Here is an 11483-nt window from a genome sequence, read left to right on the forward strand (position 1 = left end):
ATGGAAATCACTTAACTGGCATAAATTTCCACCAACAGTTTAAGTTGGTTACACTGGTGTAAATCTGGTGGGTCACCGTGGCCATGCCACAGTTTTTTTTTCAAAAGGAAACATTGTGGTGTAAACCCACCAGAAAGTAGCAAGTTTTTGTGTAACTAAGTGCTGCCCAAAATTTCAACTTCTTGATTCAAGAAACTGGTGTAAATAAATGATAAATTCTTCCCCATTATGTGCAGTTTTAAGGTGATTTTTTTAAATGAATTTATTGCCTATACATAAACCCTTAAAAGTATAATGAAAATTAAATACTAAAAAATCTTCATCCCCTCCCAGTGAGGTTTTTTTTTTTTTAAAGAAATTTATATATGCTGTTGTTTGTTGCTATGGGTTTATCTTTTTAGACAGTTTTCATAATTCTTCATTCAAAAGTGCAGTTCAAAAAGCAAGCCATTTGCGGTGCCAAATTTAGTTTTGAGACTTTCATATAATCATACTTTGATTTAAATGTTTTTTAATGCAAGGGAGTGAATAAAGGGGTCTGCTTACCTAGGTTGCAATTCATGCCAACATTACTGTTTTAAATTTTTTTTTATTTTTTATTTTTTTTTCTCCTCCTAAAAATCATAACTTGTATATTTTCATCCACAGACTAGTTTTAAGGCTTGTTTTTTGCGCAACCAGTTGTCCTTTGTAATAACATCACTCATTTTACCATAAAATATACAACGCGACCAAAAAATACTATTTGTATGGGAAAATTGATAAGAAAACCACAATTTTGCTAATTTTGGAAGGTTTCGTTTTCATGCTGTATTTAACGGTAAAAATAGACATGTTTTCTATATTCTGTGGGTCAATACGATTAAAATGATACCCATGATAAAATACTTTTCTATTATACTGCTTAAAAAAAATTGCAAACTTTTTAACCAAATTAGTGCATTTAAAATCACCTCTATTTTGCAGACTTAAAACTTTTTCATTTTTCCGTATAAGCGGCGGTATGAGGGCTCATTCTTTGCGCCGTGATCTGTAATTTTTTTGATACCACATTTGCATATATAAAACTTTTAATTTTTTTTAGCAATTTTTTGGGGAATGTTATAGAAAAGCAGCAACTTTGGGAATTTATTTTTATTTTTTTTCCTTCACGCCGCTCACGGATAATTATTATATTTTAATAGTTTGAATATTTACGCATGCGGCGATACCAAATATGTTTATTAAAAAAAAAATGTTCACCTTTTGGGGGTAAAAAGGGGAAAAACTGACAATTTAAATTTTTATTGGGGGAGGGGATTTTTCAAATTTTTTTTTTTTTTACTTTTTAACTTTATTTTTACACTTTAATAGTGCCCATAGGGGACTAGTCATAGCAATTATTTGATTGCTAATACTGTTCAGTGTTATAGGGCATAGCACTGATCAGTGTTATCGGCGATATTCTGCTCTGGTATGCTCAATCTCAGACCAGAGCAGAAGACGGAGACGGACGAAGGGAGGTGAGGGGACCTCCGTCCGCCATTGCAGATTGGATCGCTGTGGGCGATCCGATTGTCCACATTGTGCTGCACTTCTGCAGATGCTGTGATCTGTATTGATCACGGCATCTGAGGGGTTAATGGCAGACATCTGCATGATCGCGGATGTCGGCCATTACCGGCAGGTCCCTGACTGTTATCAGCACCCGGGACCTGCAGCGCATGACCCGAGCATCGCTCCGATTCTTGCGGTTATATATAGGACGTAAATGTACGTCCTGGTGCATTAAATAAATATCTCCTTACCAGAGCGTACATTTACATCCTGCTTCGTTAAGTGGTTAATGTCACTGTCACCCTAGGGCAAGTTTTACCTTGAAGTTATAACAGTTTATAAAACATACAGGAGTCTCTTTTAAGTTACAATTAACTAGAGAAAAAAAACAGACATGGTCTCGCATCCATAACATGCACCTTGATCCAATGCTTCTCAGCAACATTAATGGGGTACTCCGGTGGAAATGATTTACATTTTTTTTTTTTTTTTTTTTTTTTTTTATCAACTGGTGCCAGAAAGTTAAACAGATTTGTAAATTACTTCTATTAAAACATCTTAATCTTTCATCTTTCCAGTACATATAAGCTGCTGAATACTACAGAGGAAATTATTTTCTTCAGTGCCCTCTGCTGATACTTCTGTCCATTATAAGAAATGTCAAGAGTAGGAGAAAATCCCCATAGCAAACATATGCTGCTCTGGACAGTTCCTAAAAAATGGACAGCAGATGTCAGCAGTGAGCACTGTGCTCGTGATTCAACAGAGAACACTGTGTTCCAAAAAGAAAATAATCCTTCCAGTACTTATTAGCTGCTGAATACTACAGAGGAAATTAAGATTTTTTTTTTTTTTTAATAGAAGTAATTGATTTAAGAAAAAAAATTCCACCAGAGTACCCCTTTTAATTAAATAGTCGTTAGTGTACTTTATGATCATGAAGTTTAAGCCTGCTAGCAACGTCACAGCCACCTGTAAGTAGCATAGCGGGTTCCTAACATCCCTAGCATAAAATGGTGCAGCACCACCACCTCCCCAACACTAGTGCCCACAGGGGGAACGACCCACTGGCAGAGCAGCCCCAATGCCACTCAAACCAGTCCCTGGGCCATGCCTCCCACAGACACGGCGCCGGAGCAGCAATGGACGCCACACAGCACCGCACCAGAGTGGATGTGCTGCTATGTTTGTTTCCTTATTTTATTTTATTTTTTTTATTTTTTTTTGTTTTGTCCTTAAGTTACAATGTTTGTCATGGAATGAATTGATATTGTATGTTGAAACCTTTTGTATCTCTATGGAACAACTATTTTTCGGATGACATTTTGGAGACTTTAGAAAAGATCAAAGATTAAAGAAAAATGACGAGATAACTAATGAACATAAAGCAAGTCCTTGTATATAAAAGTCAGAAATAGCTGCTAAAAGCAATAAATTGCTTTATAGATGACAGGAGCTTCTTCAGGGTTCCGTACAGTATACATAGTGTACCCAAGATACAACATGGAGCTGCTCTTACCTGGTGTCCATAAAAGCAGCTAATCCTGGCATGAGAAAGGAATAGTCCAGTACAGCACTATACTGCATGTGTACCTTAACAGCCAATCAGTGCATGCACTTCAGTAATAAAGTGGTTTACCAATGAAATGCCCACTCTGGTTGGATCTTCCAGACATTCACACCGATCGGGATTTTTTTTTTGGCATTGCATGTTGAGTATGGTTTCAAATAACAATGGTCCAGAAAAGACCATTGTATGTGGAAAATATTGTAACCTGTCTTTATATAACAGCAGATGACAACCAAGGAGAAGTTTACAGAAATAGTAATCTTAGAAAATGTAATGTTTGTTTTGCCAAAAAGACCAATATTTTAAAGCTAACAAAATATAGATTCTATTTCACATGTGACTTGATTTTGAATTAAGTTTTTAATGTATGCTGATAGCATTCACGTAAAGCTTATTCAACTTGAGATACGTTTAACTATGGATAGTGTGGAGCCATATTTTCTTTTAATCCCTTAAAGGAGTTCTCTAAGCTAAAACTTTAAACCCCCGCTGTGCCCGGGCTGTAAAACTATACATAATAAACTTTCACTTACCTGCCTACAATCCACCGTTGTTCCGATATTGCAGTCCCGGTCTCTTCCACTTCTTGCGGGTCGGTGACTTCACTCTGCGCTCAGCCTATCAGCGGCCGCAGCAATGTCCCGTCGCGGCCGCTGATAGGCTGAGCGCAGAGTGAAGTCACCGACCCGCAGGAAGAGGAAGCTGACAGGGACCGGAGCATGGGCGGCGATATCGGAACAACGGGGGATCGTAGGCAGGTAAGTGAAAGTTTATTATGTATAGTTTTACAGCCCGGGCACAGTGGGGGATAAAAGATTTCAGTTGGAGAAATCCTTTAAGGACATAGCGTTTTTCTGTTTTTGCACTTTCGTTTTTTCCTGCTTACCTTTTTAAAAATCATAACCCTTACAATTTTGCACCTTAATATCCATATGAGGGCTTATTTTTTTGTGCCACCAATTCTACTTTGTAATGACATCAGTCATTTTAACCAAAAATCTACTGCGAAACATGAAAAAAAAATCATTGTGTGACAAAATGGAACAAAAAATGCAATTTTGTAAATTTGGGGGCTACAGTTTCTACACAGTAAATTTTTTGGTAAAAAAAGACAGTCTCTTTATTCTGTAGATCCTTATGATTAAAATAATACCCTACTTATATAGGTTTGATTTTGTCGAACCCTTCATACATGATACCCTACATACATGAAAATCTATACGTTTTAAATTGTCCTTTTCTGACCCTATAACTTTTATTTTTCCATGTATGGGGCAGTATGAGGGCTCATGGTTTGCGCGGTGATGTGAAGTTTTTATTGGTACCATTTTTGTTTTGATCACTTTTTATTCATTTTTTTATGGTATAAAAAGTAACCAAAAATACGCTATTTTGGACACGTACGCCATTGACTGTGCAGTTTAATTAACAATATATTTTTATAGATCAATCATTTACACACACGGCGATAACATATGTTTATTTTTATTTACAGTTTTGTTTTTATGGGAAAAGGGGGGTGATTCAAACTTCTATTAGGGAAGTGGTTAAATCATCTTTATTAACCTTTTTTTTTTTATTTTTTTTTTCACTTATTTTTATTTTTTTGCAATGTTATAGCCCCCATAGGGGACTATAACATGCCGTACTTCAATACGCTGATCAATGCCATTGCATTTTAATACATTGATCAGTGTTATTGGCAGTTGATTGCTGAAGCCTGGATTTCAGGCTTGGAGCAATCAATTGCCGATCAGACGTTGAGGAGGCAGCTAAGGCATCCTTCTGCTGTGTCCTACCTGTTCTGCACATCGTGATTTTACCACAATGGTCCCGATCAGCCCGACTGAGCTGCCAGGAAGCTTTCACTTGAGACGCAGCGATCAACTTTGATTGCTGCGTCTAAAGAGATAATGCCGGACATCTGCCTTAACTGCGATGTCCAGCATTAGCCACGGGTCCTGGCTGCTGATAGCAGTCAGGACCGTGCGGGTATGATGCAAGCTCCTGAGCTCGCTTCATAACCCTCCCGTGCCGCAGCGCCTTTTAGAAACGGCGTTTTGTGACAAGGGGTTAAAGAGTATAAAAATGATGACTGGGTCAAATAAATGTTAATTAACAGACAACCCATTATCCAGGATTCTATTCTACTGGCTGTAGTGCCAAGCCAGTTGGTCTTCACCCAGGATATTAATGACAGTGATAAAGTGCTAACTGCCAGATAGGAGGCAGATCCTGTTGCCAGGTGTCCTGATGTCATTTGTGCAGAATAGCAGCTGCCAACTGCCATTGAGCCATATGTGGCCCCTGAGCCAGTGGGTAGGGAACACTGGCAAAAAGGATGTCCTTTTCTTAATAAATTACCTTATTTTTTTTTTTTTTTATGCTTTAATTTTTTTTAGACTGTTGTGCTGACAGTCAGGAAACTTATGTTTTGCTACTTGAATAATAAAACTTAATAATAATTAATATTGTATATTTTATTTTTTGCAGACCGTATATAAATGTGACTTCCTGAACTTGCAAATCCAGAGGCCACTTCAGCTCGCATCTGATGCCCTTGATGCTTTCCTCAAGCAGCTGAAGAGTCCCATAGACTACTTACCTGCTGAACTATTCCATGTCGTTGTTTTTTCTTTCCTCCTTTCTTACTTTCCTTCTCGGTACCAGCGGTGGATTTGTTGCAAGAAAGCTCATGAACTCCTGGAACTCAATGGCTTGCTGCTTATTATTACTCCAGACTCTTCTCATCAAAATCGTCATGCAATGATGATGAAGAGCTGGAAGATTGCCATTGAATCCCTTGGCTTCAAACGTATGATCTACTCCAAATTTTCTCATATGCATCTTATGGCATTTAGGAAAATCTCCCTGAAAACAACAAGTGATTTGATTACAAGGAACTATCCAGATATGCTCTACATCCCTCAAGATTTCAATACTGCAGCAGAAGAGGAATCTTCAAGCCCTTGTTGTACACGATCTGAAATGGAAGATGAGCAGATAGCATATACTTTTTCTGAGTTGCCAGACGCTCCATGTGATTCAGACTCCGGAGAAAGTCAAACCAGCTCAATGTCATTCTATGAGTTTGAAGATCCTATACTCCTCCTGAGCTAAGATGGGCCTATCATTTTCTCATGCCAATGATAAGGCATAGACTTGAAAAGAAAAGAACAATAATAATAATAATAATAAAGTTTACAAAGTTTGCTATTTTTCCTACGCCTGTATTTTAGAGATTTTTACTGTTGTGGAGATCTGGATAATACTTTGTAGTAACTGCTATACGGTTAGGACATTTTTTTTGTTTGTTTTGTTTAAATAAGAACACAAGGTACTTGTACCTGTTGGGACGCACCTGAAGCATGCCTTTTATACATCCATATCTTTTGTGGTCACGTTTTGTTCACCATTGTTATGCCCAGAGTGGGGCATATTGAACAATTAGATATCAGAAAAACTGGCTTGTAATTTTTTGTTTCTAAACTGTTTCAACAGTCTTAATGTGCACTAGTTGGTTGTAGAGGAAGAATAAATGGTCTTAACCATTTGATAATTTGAAAGTGACTTCCATTGAAAAGCATTACCCAAAGAGAAGGAAAATAATGAATATGTTGTACACTAACTTGTGTAAAATAAACAGAACAACCAATAGCTTTTATGAATAAGTAATATTGCACTGTTAAGTAGGTATAAAAGTTCTGGTATGATGTACATTGCACACAATGGGGAAGATTTATTAATAAATTTAGCCTAAAACTATGAGGTATAAGCATCAGATTTATCATAGTGCTGCATGCTGTTTTTGGCAGACATATATTACACTTTTTTAGGTTAAATCTCTTGGTTAACTTTACACCAATATTTTTTATGGCACATGCCATTAATAAATGTGGTGCCAAGAGCCTATTACTACTTGTCTTAGCCATGCCTCTTTTTATATGGCATGTGGAGCAAAAAGTGTCTTAAGAACATTATGTAGTGTGTGGCATGTATACCAGATTTTGGCACAGTTTTATGAAGTAAAATGCACCAGAATTCTGTCTCTATTCCCCCTGATTTTTGTGATCTGGGAGTGATTTTTGACATTATTTCTGTTCTGTTATAACTTTGCACTGAAACAAAGAAAGTTTGATTTGCTATTTTGATTTAAATAAGTTATTCATTTTTTATTTTTTTTTAAATAGTTTTAAAGTGTACCTTTCATCAACAAAAACTTTTTATATAATGTAGATAATACCATTATATGTATATTTGTAATATACATTGGTTAAAAAATATGTATATTTTTGTCCCTGCAGTTATTGCCTGTGTGTCTCTGAGGAGTCCAAAAACAGGAAGTGAGGGTGGACAAGTAGGGCTCTGTGCAGTGAGGACAAGCAGAGCTTTGTACAGTTAGGCTCTGTGACATGCTACGGGCTCACAGATGAGGATGATTGACAAACCAGGAGCCTGCACAGAGCCCTGCTTGTCCTGTCTTCACTTCCTGTATTTGTACTCCTCACAGGCAATAGCTGCAGGGACAGCACTTTTTCACCCATAACAACACATATTTTTAAATGTGTATGAGAAATATACATATAATTGTATGATGTACATTATATAAATAGTTTTTGTTGACGACAGGTACACTTTAAATGATTCTAGGGTTACTTTGATTATTGCCTTTTGTGAATATGTGAAGCATTATTAGTCATTGGTGCCACAATTTGGAAATATTTTAAATATTTTCATTGCTCAATGCCAGTATTAAGCTCTGCTAAAATATTGTCTTCCTAATAAAACATAAGACTACATTTAGCAATCAGAACTGTTTTTTTTTATTCATTTTTTTTTTTCTTAGCATTTTTGGATGCTTTTACAAGGATGCAATTTCAGAATCCATTTGTTAAAGAATGTGTTCAGCATGACACACACGTTTTTTATTAATTTTTTTGAAAGTGAAAAATTAAATTTTTTATGATTTTTGTTACAAGAATGCAGTTGCTGGAGCATGCTGTCAATTGGATTTCAGAAGTTAACATTGCTACGAGGTAAAATATATAAATCTGTTCCTTTTTAACCACTTAGGGACCAGGGAATACAGGTACGCCTTCGCTCCCTGGTACTTAAGGACCCAGGGCGTACCTGTACGCCCGTGGGAATTTCTGTCCCCACTGCGTGCCAGGCGGGGACCAGATCGGGATGACTGCTGATATCTACCAGCAGGCACCCCGTGCAAAGGCCCCCCCATATGTCGGCGATCGCCAGTGAATTCACACCGGCAAATTCCGGTCGTAAGGGTCACATGTGACCCGATGACCCGGATATACATGGTGATCACCTCCTGTATCTATGAGGAGGTGGTGACTACCCATAAACACCCCCCCGGCCAAGATTGGAGGCCCTCAGGGCTGAAGAAGGGTCCTTTAGTCAGGGTGAGTTTGTATGCAGGGACAGCTAGCTAGGAGGTTAAAAATAGAAAAAAGTAAAAAAAATATATATGTATTTTTCCCCCTGACTCCCTAATAGGCCCTCAAGGGTCTGCTGCAGTTTTTCAGATATATATTCACACACAGTTATATATGAAAGTTACACCAAACACACACACACACACACACACTACATACTACCAAATCTGCCAGTGAGGACGAGGAAGATCCTGCTCTTCTGTTTTCTTCCTCGTCCTCCTCATCATCTAGCACTGATGAGTCCCCTGTACGGTGGCGGAGACGCCGCCAGGTGAGGCCACGCACTCCCCATGAAAGTGACCCAGTGGCCGGCACTAGTACAAGCGTCCATGTCGCTTGTAATAGGAGTATGACCCCTCCCCCCCAGATAAGCGTACCTGAGACCCCTTCCGGTGAACCTGTCTGGAGACCCCCAGAGGCTTATCAGCCACGGATTCCTGAGTTTGTTGGCCACTCAGGAATCCGGATTGACATGGCTGGATACACTGAAATTGACTATTTTAGTTACTTTTTCAGTGACAGCTTTGTCAATCTAATGGTGGAGCAGACTAATCTGTACGCATAGCAGGTCATCGCCCACCACCACGATTCTTTTTTGGCAAGGTCCAATGAATGGTACACCATTGATGCAGTCAAAATGAGGACATTTTGGGGCCTCGTGCTTCTTATGCGCCTGATAAAAAACAGCGTCAGACAGTACTGGAGCGGCGAAGTCCTCTACCAGACCCCACTTTACAGTATGGTCATGACACGGAAGCGGGCCATTACACTGATAATGAGACATGTCTCCCCCCCCCCCCAAGTGATTCCACCTATGACCGGCTTTACAAAGAGCAGGCCAGACTTCCCAAGGAACTGAAGTTATAGGTGCCAGGATCATCCCAGGCCAACACTTTCCAGGTGAAGTCTCCCACACTGGAAAGGAGGGACAACCCCAGAAAAAAATGCGGTGTGTGTTACAAGAGGGGGATACGGAAGGACACCACCATTCAGTGTGACACATTCGGGCCTCTGCATTAAAAACCAACTTCAGGGAGTATCACACTTCCATTCAGTACTACATTTTTTTTCCCCTTTTCATCTTAATTTGCCATAATTTGACCCCAATGTACTAAGTCCAGAGTACATTCCAAGTTTTAACCCCATAAACCACTAAATTGCCCAAAAAAATGTTTAGTCAAAAAAATAAAAAAAACTGATAAGACCTCTGGGGGTATTTCTTCCAAAAATGGGTCACTGAGTAACTATCATTGGCGACTTCATGTTGCCTCAAGTGTGCAGTGCTTTCCACCTGAGTGGGGGTGCGCATTTGAGGCAACAGTTTAGGGATGGCCCCACACGTCACATTCCTAGAATGAGGATTCGGAGCATAGGGTTTGGGGTGGGCATATTTTTTTAGTTTTGGCTATGCTCTGGGTCATCATTCTGGGAACATAACCTGTTTAGTGATTTTATGTCCCCCTGTTCAGGCTCCATAGGCAGCTATGCAGAAGCTCAAGGCCCCTGACTGCGCTCCTGCTCTTCCAAGACGGGTGTGCACCTGCTGAGCTGTTTATGCCCAGATATGAGGAATGTCCTTACTCCAAAGAAATGTACTTACAAATGTATGGTAACACTTTCTCATTTTACCACTTGTGAAAATTAAAAATTTGGGGTAACCCCAGCATTTTAGTGTAAACAAATAAAATATTTCCTTTTCACATCCCACTTTAATGAACATTTATCAAACACCTGTGGGGTGTTAAGGCTCACTGTACCCCTGGTTACATGCCTTGAGGGGTGTAGTTTTCAAAATACTATGCCATGTTTTTTTTTCCTCTCTTCTGGCAAAATAGCGGCTTCCTAAATGCGACATGCGCCCCCCCCATTTCAGCAAAATTTGCAAATGTGACTCCTTTGAGCATTGTAGTATGCCCGCAGTGCACTTGACGTCCACACATGGGGTATTCCATACTCTGAAAAGATGAGGTTACACAATTTGGGGAGCATTTTCTCCCCTTACCCCTTGTAAAATGTTGGGAAAAAACTGTATTTTAGTGGGGAAAAAAATTACAAATCATTTACAAATCCAAAGTCGTCAAACACCTGTGAGGTATTAAGGCTCACTGTACGTACCCCTTATTACATTCCTTGAGGGGTGTAGTTTCCAAAATAGTATGCCATGTGTGTTTTTTATTTTATTTTTTCTGTTGTGGCACCATAGGGGCTTCCTAAATGCCCCATTTCAGCTAAATTTGCAAATGGAACTCCTTCTGAGCATTGTAGTGCACCCGCGTGCACTTGACATCCCCACTCTTGTGAAATGTCATAAAAATTATCTATTATGAAAAATTTAAATTTTAGAAAATTATAAAAAAAATATCGAAATTATGACCTGGTGAATTTTTCCTCAGATATCAACAAGTTCTTTTTATGACAGGATGACCTTAAAGGAGTACTCTGGTGCAGAGTATTCCTGCTCCGTCCTGCAAACCTGCAAAAAAAAAAAAATGAAAATGAACCATCTCTCACCTTCCTGGGTTCCCGCGGAGCGCCACTACAGCTGATCGGTCCATCCTCTTCATACTTCTGTGTGTAATAAAGCGTCACATGGCGCTCAGCCTATCGCCGGCTGACGCAATGTTCTGCCACGGCCGGCTAGAGGCTGAGCGCCATGTGACACTTCGTTACACACGGAAGTATAAAGAGGATGGACCGGAGGACCGATCAGCTGTAGTGGCGCTCCGCGGGAACCCAGGAAGGTGAGAGATGGTTCATTTTCATTTTTTTTTTTTTGCATCCTGGGCAGGATGGAACAGGAATACTCTGCACCAGAGTACTCCTTTAATGCTTAAGGATGTAGTTTTGCAATATACAATAATACACAGATATTATAAAGTATGCAGATTTATAGGTTATAAGTAACATAAATGAGTAACAAAACT

The 11483-nt window shown here is 39.1% G+C and overlaps 1 protein-coding gene across 1 annotated transcript in view; it reads left to right on the forward strand.

Annotated features, from left to right (window-relative positions):
- Positions 1-7927, forward strand: part of BMT2 (base methyltransferase of 25S rRNA 2 homolog) — a 57219-nt gene extending 49292 nt beyond the window's left edge. The window contains exon 5 of the mRNA XM_056573888.1: positions 5600-7927. Coding sequence (XP_056429863.1) covers positions 5600-6226 — 627 coding nt within the window. The 3' untranslated portion in view covers positions 6227-7927. The remainder of the gene's footprint in view (positions 1-5599) is intronic.
- Positions 7928-11483: the final 3556 nt, after the last annotated feature.

The sequence above is a fragment of the Hyla sarda genome, chromosome 4 (assembly GCF_029499605.1).
Source record: "Hyla sarda isolate aHylSar1 chromosome 4, aHylSar1.hap1, whole genome shotgun sequence".
Taxonomy (NCBI): domain Eukaryota; kingdom Metazoa; phylum Chordata; class Amphibia; order Anura; family Hylidae; genus Hyla; species Hyla sarda.